The 14,046-nt window shown below is 37.9% G+C and overlaps 1 protein-coding gene across 1 annotated transcript in view; it reads left to right on the top strand.

Annotated features, from left to right (window-relative positions):
• LOC139729785 (meckelin-like) overlaps window positions 1–13,184 on the top strand; it is a 29,487-nt gene extending 16,303 nt beyond the window's left edge. The window contains exons 16-29 of the mRNA XM_071640718.1: window positions 495–650; window positions 1,503–1,601; window positions 2,435–2,521; window positions 3,131–3,310; window positions 3,718–3,774; window positions 5,310–5,450; window positions 6,710–6,790; window positions 7,783–7,899; window positions 8,938–9,048; window positions 9,482–9,503; window positions 10,320–10,402; window positions 11,085–11,187; window positions 12,180–12,322; window positions 13,070–13,184. Coding sequence (XP_071496819.1) covers window positions 495–650; window positions 1,503–1,601; window positions 2,435–2,521; window positions 3,131–3,310; window positions 3,718–3,774; window positions 5,310–5,450; window positions 6,710–6,790; window positions 7,783–7,899; window positions 8,938–9,048; window positions 9,482–9,503; window positions 10,320–10,402; window positions 11,085–11,187; window positions 12,180–12,322; window positions 13,070–13,150 — 1,461 coding nt within the window. The 3' untranslated portion in view covers window positions 13,151–13,184. The remainder of the gene's footprint in view (window positions 1–494; window positions 651–1,502; window positions 1,602–2,434; window positions 2,522–3,130; window positions 3,311–3,717; window positions 3,775–5,309; window positions 5,451–6,709; window positions 6,791–7,782; window positions 7,900–8,937; window positions 9,049–9,481; window positions 9,504–10,319; window positions 10,403–11,084; window positions 11,188–12,179; window positions 12,323–13,069) is intronic.
• The last annotated feature ends 862 nt before the right edge of the window (window positions 13,185–14,046 follow it).

Raw genomic sequence — 14,046 nt, 5'->3', positions numbered from 1 at the left:
TGTTGTCTCTTCCTCTTTAGTGTGTTTTGAATAAATAATATTTGGAATATATATGTTGCTCTGATCTCTCTCCTTCTATTCTCCCCCCTCTATTTTACTCTGTGTCTTTAACCAGTCTAAGTCAGTGTCTGTCTGTCTGTATGTGCTTTCTGTCTCTTTCAACCTCGGTCTCTGTCATAGAGCTCCTTTGTAGACATGGAAATTGATATTGCCTCTGTCTATTGGTAAATGGCTACTACAGGAGATGACAACCCCTACTCCCCCCCCCCCCCCCCCCCCCCCAAAAAAAAAAAACAACCAAACCAAACCAAAACAAAACAAAACAAAACAAAACAAAACACAACAATGGTAAAAAGCTGGAAAAAAGTTGAATTTCATGTTGTACCAGTGTGCATGGTTTATACATGGAGAAATTAGATATGAACATTGTAAACTACAAAATGTGAAGTGGTAGTAGCTATGGTGTTGTTGTTTTGATTGAAACCTGTGTCCAGGTGACGTTTGAAGTGTCATATGCCATGAACCAGGCGGGGACCTTCCGCTCAATCTCCATAGCTCTGGGGGTCTTTTGTGCCCTCTTCCTCCTCTACGCCATGTTCAAGACCAATGCCTGGAGGAGGCGTGCTGGTATCATCATCATTGATGTAGTGGTGAGTGCCCAGCCCAGTTCACATTGACACCATTTTGAAAATATGTGGAACTTGGTGCTGTGTGTGATTAGGAAGTGGACCGTTTGGCACTCCCTGTGCCATTGTCCTACAATGTAGTCCACAACTGATAAGACAGATTTATTTAACGCCTGAAGAGATCCTTGTCAATTGATTGGTTGCTTGACATTGATCATTTGGCCCATTTCACTATGAGGTCATCATCCGTGCAATTGTGGCTCCATTTACTGTGCAATTTTGGATCCATACGATTTGCTCCATTGCACGCTCGCTGGGAGCCCGGCACACTACGCGTGTAAAATGCTTGCGTTTGTAGTGTTAGTACAGTATGCGACAGCACGCTAGCGTAATACGCTTAATGAGCACTCTCGCGATCTCAGATTCTCTCTTGTTTCTAAATTTGTGAAATATCAGATGACCAGGAACTATTTTAGGCATTACATAAAACAAATAATAAATGTTTTTCATTCGTGCAATGGACAGAATATTTCATTTGATGAAAGATGAAATGTTCGATGAGGTGAAGCCTCGATGGATCCATTGCATTGCTCAGAAACATTCATTATTTGTATAATATAGGTAATAATATGACTATTGTTAGCTACATTGACATGAACTTTCCTTAAAATGTAGAAATGATAGCAATATTGAAAGAAATACGTAAATTAAACAGAAAGAAAGAAGAATAGAAAATGTAGAAGTAATTCTGCTGCCATTGAAAATGATGATAACTGAATATGATGATTTCCGGTATTGTACAATTGTTATGATATTTATTTATATTTTTTTTATAATTGTTATCATAATTTTGGACATTCATCCTTTTTTTTGCAGTCCATGTTCAAGTTCCTATTCTTTGCCTGTGGCCTGATTGCTGATGCATTTGTGATTGTCACCATTGGAGTATCCCTCTACTGGCTGCTATTCTTCAAGGTACAGCTTGCTCCTTTGTCCTTATCCACTGTCATGTGGCATAAGTCAAGCTGACTGATTACTGTGATCTGATACCATTTTCCAGGAGTGTTTGAAAACTGTCATGTTTGTCATTTTGTTGTTGTTGGGCTGCATACAGGCTGTACAAAGTATCATTACTTCTGCCGAAGGTTTGTGTGTCAGAGTAAACAGATACACATATTCTTGTCGTAAAACAGTTTATATGAAATGGCCTATGTAAATATTGGATAATGATTGGTCATAATGCAGTCATGTGACAGCGAGGATCGATTCTGTTATATTGCCTACAGTGAAATCTCATCAGGTAATGTAATTCCAGACTTTGACTAGCCGATGGGGCTGGAATGAAATGATGCATATTCATGTAGACCATGATAGTGTAATAAATGTTGCCTTGTCTGTTGTTGTAACATAAAACTTGACAATCCCTTGGGAATTGTATTTTCTCTTTGTGACAATATTCTCTCTCAGTGCTGAGCACTCGAGGAAAATATATATCATTATCTCTTGGGGAAAAAAAATTCCTGTGGGGATGTCAAGTGTTATGTTGCACCTCTTAAAAGGCAGTATTTGTATGATGTTTTACTCTTTCTGGTAACAGTGTAAGAATGTAACATTTGGTCAGAGTAAATTTCAGTACAGTACACCCTACCCCTTGAAAGTAATGTAACGCATTAACCTGTTGAGGATGGGCTGATTTTGCTACAACACACATTTCCCATAGAAATCTGCCCAAGTATACTCAGAAGTAGTCTTCAATGCGTTAAAGAGGTATATAATTGTCGCTGCCTCTCTCTTTGCTAACATTACAGCGCCAGGACAAAGTCTATCTCCTTCTGCCAACTCCTGCACAGTCCGGCTCATTTGAAGCGTATGTCATTGTTGCTTTTGTCATGAAAGTGAGTAACATTTAAACAAAAATCACAGTTTATTTCCTCATTTTTTTTTAAAAGTAAAGTCCGTATATCTGATGTTCTCACATTGTGCAACATTTATTTCTATTCAACTGAGTCGTATTTGTATCGACCTAATGTTGTTCCAGCACAACATAAGTGTGTTGTTCAATGTTACATTCCATTTCTAAAACTCAACAAAAATCTTTTGATCAAAATTTTTCTATATTCACCATCAAACCAGCTGTGGCAAGCAGTGACCTTTCTTAATCCCATTTGTTATCACTCATTCAGTCACAACATATTTTTAGCATGTATTTGATCCTAACTAAATCTAATTGGTGTGCTGAGCATAAGGTGATATTATTTGGAATTAGATTTCATCTTCTAGTTGTTAAATCTTGTGTTTACATTTTTACAGAATGTCTAAAATACTATACATAGTTGTTTTGCTTTTGTGTGTGTGTGTGTGCATCGTAGTCATGCCATTAAAGCAGTATTATTCTTGCAACAGTTGAATCATTGATAGATTGATATACACTTTTGCCTTATCTAATGTGTGTATATTACATCCCCCTCCCCCCCCCCCCCCCCCCCCCCCCCCCCCCCCCCCAGTTCATCGATGTGATCCACCTGCTAGCTGTACAGTGTCGGACAGACATCTTCCTCATAGACTGGGAGAGATCAAGAGGTCGTTTGGTGCAAGGTAGTGCTGCCCCAGGCTCCAAGGCGTCTGTAGCTCCCATCAGTGCCTGGAGGTCCTTTTTTGTTGCTAACGAATGGAATGAACTCCAGGTAAGAGCGAATGAATGATATGCTTTGCCAAGTTGTTTTATCTATCTTCATTTTTTTTCTTTTCCAATTTTCTTAAGCCAATGCAAAGATTTTTGTATGTATTTTTCCTTATTTCATTGTTTAATAGTCATACAAGTTTGTGGTTATTTTTGTTTGTGTGTGTTTGTCATGCCATCCTTCCTTCTTGAGGATACAACCCTGAAGAAAGAAGATAGGGAGCTGTAGCATATGTTTCTTCTGTTTGCATTCTTAAGCCATCACTTTCTGTATGTGTGTTCTGAGCATTCCCACTCTTACCGAACCAGTTTGTAGAAGACCCTCCTTTTTCCTAAATACTATGGTTTTGCTGATATCAAAATGATAATTGTGGTTCATTTGCATGTGTTGCTGTTGTTCCCTTTGTGTAGGAAATCAGGAGATCCAACCCGGTGTTCCAAATCATGGCGGTTCTCTTTTTCTTGGAGGTATGCAACTTTTGTGGTGATGCTTCTACCAGTACTTATTCTCATTTGTTGTTCACCATCATTGTCATCATCTGCAGTGCCATTATCACCATCCTTCATCATCATTACCACCAACACTTTCATGATCAATACCAGTATCTTTTAAAATCACAGTCTCCTTCCTCATCAGCATTAGCGGGCTTTAGATCTGCGACATGAACGCTCAGACAACACAGCCTCCCAGGTTGGACAATGGAAACAGAAAGTGGAAACTTGCACATGTACAAAACACCATGTTTGACCTAATTAGCATTGTGTTAGCGTTCGCATCACAGATCTGAAGCATTCTAATTGTGAGAAGACATTATAACCTTTATTGTATCCCCCGAACAGAGTTCGGAAAACACTATGGATTTGGCCTCGTTGCGCCGCCGTGTCCGCGTCCGCCGCAGAGATTTTCTTGTGAGCGCTCTACTGGCTGCAGTTCTTCTTAGATCATCTTCAAATTTGGCATGAAGGTGTATTATGGTAAAACAAAGACGCCTATTGTTTTTGGTGATGGCGTCCTTGCTTTTTCCGTCTTTATACACGAAAAGGTAAATTTTACAGGGTCTGCTTGTTTTTACAACGCTGGCCTTGTTTCTTGACCGATTTTTTTTTCAAATTTGGTATGTAAATGTATCATAGTCAAATTTATACACCTGCACGTATTGATAATGCTGCCCTCACTGTTCCACCTTTTACAGGGTCAAAGGTCACCCCGATCATGTCAAAATTTGCAAAAGTGCTTATCTATCGTATGCAATAACTTGATTGTTACTCAACGGATTTTATTCAGACTTGCTATAAAGGAGGTGTATGGGTAGTCATTCTACATGAAGGACACAACAGTTTATGGTGGTGGTGCCCTCAGTGCTCCAACTTGGATCCCAGTCACATTTCTTGTAGGATTTTATTCGAACTTGCTATTGAGGTTGATGGGGAGTTATTTTAGGTAACAAAAGTTTTCATTGCCAGCGCTCTCATTGTTCAAACTTTTATAGGATAACATGTCATATTTCTTGTATGTGCTATATACCAGCCTCATTTCTCGTCGGATTTTATTGTATCCTGCAACAGTTGCCATATTATACAACATTCTCGCCTGAAAAGTAATCCAGTTGGGGTATGGATGACGGGTTCGAGGGATATATGTGCTCGAATGGGTCTCCTGTGCGAGTGCTCTAGATATCCTTGAAATTCACCAGTACTGTTACTGTATTTCTCATTGATCTAAATTATGGACTAGTGTTTTCAAAGGTGACACAAATGATGACGCTTCCTAAAAGGTATTGTGAAGCAGAGTAATGTAACACAAGAGGGAACAATTATGAACTATTTGTAGAATGAAGTGAGTGATGCCCCTGGGATGCATTAACTTTACATTCAAGCATAAAAGGTTGATAACATCTATATTGTGACGCATGATGCCTGCAGTATATTCCTATTCGTACATAGAGATCAATAACATCCCTCTGAACTGACATTGATTGTATGTCTTGGTCATCATCCTGTAGGTTGTTGGACTGAAGAACCTGACCACCACTGACCCACACAGTACAGTGAACCCGTCCTCTGATGGGTACATTGGAGACTATGCCTTTGTTCTACGGTTTGGTATGGCGGCTGGACTGTATCTCCTTGTGGGTATTGCACAGGTGAGAGAACAGGATGACATCCTCAGTCAGCATGAATTGTAACCTTGGTCAATTTCACACCCAGAGCAGTCATTTGAGCAAGAGTGGAACGGTTGTGAAAGGGGATATAAGAACTAACAGGGAGTAACTGATATACATTTATTGGTTTGTTTGTTTGTGTGTTTGTTTTTGGTGTGTGTGTGCATGTACAAATCATTAACTTTTTCCCTTTTGTTGATATGTAAATTGAGAGATTGAGGATGGAAATTGTATGAGCCTCAAGGCCCATCAAGGAAGCTAGCAAATTATACCTTTATCTTATAGAGTTGGAACACTCACCATCGTGCAATAATGGTAGTTTATGAATTTTTCACAGAAATTATTTTGCAAACAAATGCCTACTTTGTTAATAATTCATTGGATTGATTGATAAATGTGATACAGTGAGACCATTTTCCTCACATTGGTAAGTGATGAAAACACATTCACCTTCCCGGTGAGTGTTGGCCATTCAGTCATAGTATGTAGGAACAGCAAGAGAATTCATCTTTCTGTAGTTCAGAGGCAAGCTAGTATGTACATTCACATTCTTGGGACATGGAAATTCACACGTGTAACTGAGTAAGGAGAAGGAAATCTAAGCTTTCATTTCTTGCAAAGATGTTATTGACCAAACTGAAACAACAGCAATAACAACAACAAAGAAAGGTGGCAAGTTACAGCCCTATCCCCTTCCCAGATATTCTGTTCTAGTACATTGTGTCGCTTTTGGTATATGTATTGTGTTCATTATATCGATGTAGATTTTGATTCATCCAGGTAGTACAATAACAACAATGCAATTGAATCTGTCCAGCTGGACCTCTGTGTGAAATTCAGAGAGAGTACAGTGTCAAGACTTATCTGAGTCACTTTTCCACCTCTGAATGGCTGGCAAGCTGAAGAAATGACTCACACTAGTCACAGATCTGTACTTTCCTTGAACTTCAGAAGTAAGTCCAGCCAGAGAGATTTAATTTCATGTTGTTATTGTGGTCGTTTGTATATGGCAGCATTTAGAACTGCAGTTATTGATGATTCCTTGGTTTCTGTTGTAATAAGCTGTGACAATAGTATGATGATATGATAGCTGTTCTAATACATGTCATTGCTCTTTAATGCAAGAGACATCATCCAACACTTTCTTTGGATGTCACTGCATGTTATTCACGTTGAATGATTGTTCTTAAGTGTGATCCACCTTCTCACATAGTTTTTGCACTTCCCTCCTATCCTGGCAGTATCTCTTCTACACTCTGTTCTACGAGCGGTTTGTGGAGGATGCGCTGAGAAACTTTGTGGATCTCTGCTCCATGGCAAATGTAAGTTTTAGGATGACTCGTTGGGAATGCAAATCACATAGTGCCTGTATATCAATAGCAAATTAGAACTGTCACCTAGGTTGTACCATGCTATGTAATGGCATGCCAAAGCATGGATTGTTATACAAGTATGTCATCATATGGCCTGTGTAAATGTGCCACATCTCACACCCAATATGGGATAGTTTGAATCACTTCTGACATATGCCTCATCCATGAAATTATAGACTATTATCAGTTTTATTACACAGGTTTGAAAAAGCTAGGAATTGCTTTAGGTGAGATGAAACAAAAATTAACATCTAATCCAGTGGCGAAGTACTAAGATCTCTAAAGCTTCTTGATCTACCCACATAAATAGCCATGGTACAATAAAGTTCTCAATGTTATACAATATATATAATATATAATATAATAAATATCATTTATAAAGCGCTTATTACAATGTTTGTAAGTGCTGAAGAAAAATTAGGAAAAATAGATTCAATTATGGAATATATACAAATTGAGATACGATGAAACGCAATACAAGATACAAAATACATAAAATAAACATTGTAAGTTATAACTTATAGAACGAACTTAACATATATACAGACTGCATATAATAAATCAATACAAATTACATGGCATGAGAGAACAGATGAGTTTTCAGTGATGATTTGAAGGAGTCTACTGTTGGAGCTTCACAGACGTGGATGGGCAAGTTGTTCCATAGTGTAGGTGCAATAACACTGAAGGCACGGTTGCCGTAATGGGTACGGGTGCGTGGTGCCGATGTGAGTTGAAGGTGTGCAGTGGATACAATATTCAAACTAATGACTATATTGACTATTAAGCTCAACAAATACAAAATGACACAGTTTGTTGCATATTTTCAATTGTGAGGCAATTTTGGAGCAGGGCAGTTTACTATATGGCAGCCCCATAAATCATCCAAGGGTATGAAGGTCAGGATAAAATTTTCCACATTTCCTTTTTCCCCTCCATAGATCAGTGTATTTCTTCTGATGCAGAGCAACTATGGCTACTACATTCATGGTCGTTCAGTGCACGGCTTTGCAGACACAAGTATGAAGGAAATCAAGCAGCAGTTGAAGAGGGAGGAGGTGTGTATGTGCATGCATTGTTGGCTGAAGTTAGCTCTCATATTCTCTTATTCTGGTTTGTTTTTCATGCCATGTCAGCAAAGCCTTCATTCAATACTAAGAGTTTTTACATGGGTCAGTGATTTATGTTTATTTCATGTTAATGACTCTGAATGTGTGAATATTGATATGGAAGTGCCAGTCAGAGCATCAACTTGTATAATTAGCATACATTCATTCAAAGTGTATTCATGTTTGAAGGATCTCATGTTGGTTCTGTGTAGCTGCTACTTTAAAACTGGATTGTGTGTGTCAATGTACTCATTTGGAATTGTTATGAACGCTGTGAGCAAAACTTTGCCGTCATTCACACTGTCTGACAGTGAGACATTGTATGTGTTAATGAAAATGATATGACTGTCACAGAGCAGACTGTGTGGACTGAATATGTCCACAATGATACTTTGTGTACCTCTACGTGCTGTGATGTACGTGTAAGAAGATGTCTGTTACGTCTTTACCAGCCAACAGTTTTAAAATACTTCACTCAGACCACAGATTAACACCTCATTTGCAAGTGAGGCACATCTAGACGAAGGCAACCAAGAAAGTATTTCAAGATATTTCGACAAATTAATTGTACAGAGCTCTAACTTTGGACTAATTATTTGATCAGGGCCATTTGATTAAGGCCATTTGATCAGGGCCATTTTTGGATTTTTTTTTTCTAACGCCAGTTGGTAAAGATGCACTTTCTGAATGGGCTCCCAGGTATAAAAAAAAGAAGAAAATAATAATCAATGACATGTCAAAGTTTTTGATCGGTGAAAAGTTTTGTGAAAATGGTTGAATTTTGTTGAAGTTTAAATATAGTAAGCAAATATTGATATTTTGAGACAAGCTGGTGTGATTGACTGTAATCATGTAGTTGAACAATTTGCATACTGTGTTTGTTTTCTATATATTTCCACCTTTGCCCTCATTCCCCCTAATGATCATAGTTTGTTGATATGTCCTCATGTCTCACCTCCCATCACATCCCCCTGTTCTTCCTTGCAGGATAATCTGGTTGGTCAAAGAGGTCTGGAACCAAACAGTGACCAGCAAACTTTTGAAATTCTCCTCTCATCATCCTTCAGGGAGAGATATAATTCCATTGTTCTCCCCCTTGTGAGTAGCGTTTTCATCATTCTGATTATGCTAATGATTATGATTTTGGGTGTGATGATGGTAATGATGATTAGTAATTGCTGGAGGTAATGTAAGTAAAATTACAATTGTAGTCATTTAACAGTTTGATAATGGCACAAAGGGATATGACAGACAGTAGTTTTTAAGGAGCACAGTAACGGTGGCAGTGTGTTTGGATTTTTTTTTTAACTCTTTGTCTGCCTTGCTACCATAGTCAATATTAATGGAGTCCAGCCTGAGGTTTAAGGTGTCGTGATCTAAGTCTGCACACTACATTTTTTTTTTTGCTTGCTCTGTAAATAACTAAAAAAAACAACAACAAACAAACAGGATGAAGCCCCCTAATTTTCTTTGACAGTATATGCATATGAAATGCTAATATCAACCAACTTTCTGTTTTTCCTCAATACAGAGGACTCCTGGAGCAGCAAGAGGTATGTATAGGAATTATTTGGGCCTTTTTCATATTCATATTTCCTGTAATTACTGTGCAGCAGACATTAGTTCAAATGTTATCAATGTTGCACTACATCTTGCTCAATTAATGTTTTTCTGTGGAGGGAAAATGGAACTGAAAATACAATACAATACAATACAATTCAATTTCCATTTTAAATAGTACACTCTTCTCATAGAGCCCATAGTGCTTAAAGAACTTGCAGTAATGATTTTTTTTTTGAATAAATTCAGGATAATAACTGGAATGGTTTTTATGCCTGCTGTTATCTATCTTTTGGACATAATATAATAGTTTCATGTAGGCAAAAAGAAAGGAAGATAATATCTGATAATCTTAAATTTAAACCTTGGATTTCTTTTCTATTACGTTATCTTGTTAAGTTTTTTTTCAGGTGCTTTACACTAATAATTATGTACTCAATATTCCACACTTAGGATTTTTTTTTAAATGTCATGCAAGTAATTAATTATCTCAACGTGGTCCACCCTGCTGTGGCCGGCACCACACAAGGCTTAAACTTGGCAAAGTACGTTTTGCATTTTGCAAGATATCAGGGTGTCTGATATGATTTTGTCTTGGACTTAAAGGGAGAGAGTTCAGAAGTTAAAGGTCTATCCAGCATTCTCATGCCATCACATGAATGAAAGGCTTTTTGGTATATAGCTTTGGAAATGAATGAGCTCATCTTTGTACACTGCCATTTCCAAAGCCATCTCCATATGGGAATATTAGTGACAGAAAGCAACTACCATGTATACCTTGTTTTCTCTATCATTGTCATCCTCATCAGGTGCAGGGGCTGGCAACAGTGATGAAAAGATTAGTGAGGCCTACGTCTCTCTGAATAAATTCCTTTCTACTTTCATCGACCATGTGAGAATTGTCTCAAGTTATATTTTTCATTTATTTCTGTGTCAAACATCAATCACAAAGGTATTATAAACATGATCCCATGAACAGATCTTCCAATGTTTAGGCAGCTGGCAGTTGATGCTGCTAGTGAACAACAATAATTGACTGATCTGTAAAGATGCAAAGTACATGTATCTCTCAGACGAGTTTCTCAACTGCAGGAATACATTTTATTTGGGGAACGTAACCAAATGATTGGGGGGGGGGGGGCACTGGGAGATATGAGCATGAATAGACTTTTGGGTTTGTTCTTTTTCTCTCTTTCAAGATTGCAAATTGAAAGAGGTATTAATGCTTGGTAGCGATCATGTCATATGAAGTCACACACATGGCTGGAAATACTACATTACCTGTCATATCATTAGGATGCAAAGTCTAAATGAAATGTTTGCTGTTGTAGTTTTTATGTATTTAAAATTTACCTTTGAAGTTGCAAGAAAAGTGTTCTCACTCCCTTTCATGTGGCATTCAGATTCAGTATGTGATTGCTATCTAACATGACATACAGTTGCACTGCAGACTGTTTGGTGCCAGCAGAGACTTAAAATGAGTGATTGATACTTTTATGATACAGCAATTATTGTTTGATAGCTCTTGATCGCTATGTTCAATTCTCATGGACTTTACTTTATCATGATGTCAGGGGATGGCTGATATTGACTACATCGTTAAAGACAAACTCCTCCTGGAAAAGATCTTGGACATGGAGTTCTACGATCCTACTGATAAGGGCTTTTTCTTCAATGGTAAGTGTATTTCTTTCTACATTATTTCTATCAATTTATTCTGTTGATCAGACAAACACCTAGAAATGCATTTTCTTCTTTTGTATCAAGACATCCAATCCATCTATCCATACATCCATTATTCATTCATTCACCAATATAGTCAGTCACCTATTTCACTGTCCATTTAGCCGCCATGCTTTATTCATTAACTTTTCATGTGCCACTTGTGCACACCAGACTCAGTCTACAGCTTGCCAACTTCACATATTTTGCTCAAATGCACATTGGCACACAAACTGATCAATAAATCGCAATAGCTGTAGTACTGTACGTTGAAAACGTAGCCATAGCTGTGTTGTGAAACCTACATCATGGTGAAGCTTGCAATTTTTCTCATTAACTTTCATGTGCTGCACTTTCCGCATGAACGCTTGTAAAAGAAAAAAAAGTTTCATGGCTTCAAAAATGTTTACCAAAAGTACTCATGCATCGCAGTTTCAGAATGATAAGGCACAAAAAGATTTAACCATTGAACCATCTATCTCTTGGTAGTTTCATTCACTTGTGTACAAGTGATGCATACAGCCTATTTTCCATGCGTCCATCCATTTTGCCATTGATGGATTTCTTTATCCTCATACCTTGTAACCAACACACCCAGCCATTCAGTCATCCATCCTCCCATCCACTATGGGACTTATATTTTTTGTTTGAATGTGAATTTTGTCTCACACAAGTAGACTATAGTAAGATATTGTCCTCAAAGAGCAACAGAGAGAGAGAGAGAGGGTGCTGTATACAAGAAGCAATATTTCTCCCATGATTAATCCTTTATATCATATATACAAATTAATAAATGTGAAGACCTAAAAGAGTATGTTACTCCTCTCTTTAGAGGATTGATGAATAGGAATAGTAACCCAGCCTCTCTGAAAGCTAGTAGTGTGAATGTTTGCTATTCTGAAATCCTTTAAATGAAAACGGTTGCCCATCCTTTCAAATCACTGCAGACGATGGCCACGCTTTCCAGAATGCCATCTTCTACGGCAACGAGTCCACCCTCATCATCTTTGAACTGCTCCTCTTCTGCATCGTCGACCTCATCTTCACCAATTATGTCTTGGCGGGAGTCATCACATATCTTGGCAGCACGGTAATCAGAGTTTGAGTCTTCTATGCGTACATTGAGCTTCATTTCTCTCTATATACAGGATGTTCTTGAGAAATTAGCATCATTTTCTTTTTCCATCTTCTTTATCTGAAGATCCATTCTAGATACTCTTAGTGGAGTTGCATTGTTTTGCAGTTAGCATAGTTGAAAGGTGGTAAAAATCTTTGTTTTAAGCAGTTCTGACAACTGATGTCAACGAGAAAAGAGGTCTAGTGATACAGAATGTCTATGAAGTAGCAACTAGATATTGGAGCTCAAGTGTGATGCCTATTTCAATGGAGAAAGGATGCTTGTTGCTTGGTTAATACAGGTATACTCTTTGAAATGGTCTTTTTCTAGAGCTTCTTTTTGTGCCAATGTGTGTAAAACAACATTTGAAGATCATGTGAGCCAGGAAGGTCTAATAAATTACTGTAAATGTGCTGAAATGATCGTTTGTACATGAGCGTAGAATTTTGCACCCTGTGAACCAATCAATTCATATGTCAATGTGTGAGCATTGGTAATGAGTGAATGGTAAAAATGTGTAATACTTGGTACTGTAAACATTCAAATCTATCAGAACTTTTTTCTTTAGGAATAAAAAATGTCACTGGGGTGCATAAGCTCACCTTCTCATTCTGCTCACACAAGTCTCATTTTCTGGAAGTATTTCCAGATATTTTTATATTATCACATCTGTTTTTGTCTCATTTTCTGTCCCTCTCTCTCTCTCTCTCTCTCTCATAGATGCTTATCAAGATCCGAGATGGCTTAGGAAGGTCCAATGTGGCGCGGAAGACTCTGGTTGACGAGAGGTTTTTGATCTGATTTCTGTTGGAATTTCAATCTTTTGTATTTTGAGACTACCTTACCCTGCATTGTGCTCTGTGAAATCAGGCTTCTTGCCACAGCAAAATGTGCAGCCCAGGCCACAGGGTGACTGCAAGCCAAGCAAGCAATCAATTTATTTTAATGATTGTATTCATGTACTTAAAGTGAAAATGTGCAGCCCAGGCCACAGGGTGTCTGCAAGTCAAGCAATCAACTTTCGTAATGATTGTATTCATGTACTTAAAAGTGAATTCACCTTGATTGTGTACAGACTTAAAAATTATGCCTTTGTTTGAATTGTACATATGTTATGTAATCTATTGGACAGAAGCTGGAGGAAGTTCTCTTTGTTGTTGGTGTGTTGTTGTTCTTGCTGTTTTGTTGTTCTTGTTGTTTCATGTTTGTCAGTTCATAATTGAATGATGCATTGTGTGTTATTTGTGTTGATTTCCACCAAGAATAGGATGTGTGCCAGCCATCATGGTCATCTATGATTATTAAAATCCTGCAATCAGCTACTGTAAATGTGGAAATTTTTGCGGTGTTGACGATTTTGCGCATTTTGCGCAACCCAAAGCTAGTGCAAAAATAGAAGTACACGAATATTTTTGCTCGCCATATGTTCCAGTAGTTGATGTCTTGATTCCGTGGAATTAAAAACATGCAAAACTCTTCTTACCCCGCCAATCGCGAAAAATTAGTCGCGCGAAAATATCCACTTTTACAGTAAATGAGAAAAATATTGTAATTCAAGTTGGGTGCTCTAACACTTTGTAAGAGCAAGTGTCCTTGTCACATTCTTCCATAAATCTTTGCCACTTACCTAAATGTGACAACAAATGCACGTAGATAATGCACATAGAAATGTACAGCTGATAATCCTGTGTGTTTAT

Source organism: Diadema antillarum, unplaced genomic scaffold (genome assembly GCF_040938485.1).
Source record: "Diadema antillarum isolate AM-2024a unplaced genomic scaffold, OU_Dant_1.0 seq00000263_RagTag, whole genome shotgun sequence".
Taxonomy (NCBI): Eukaryota; Metazoa; Echinodermata; class Echinoidea; order Diadematoida; family Diadematidae; genus Diadema; species Diadema antillarum.
The sequence above is the reverse complement of the archived record's forward strand: the minus strand, read 5'-3'. Positions and strand labels throughout refer to the sequence as shown.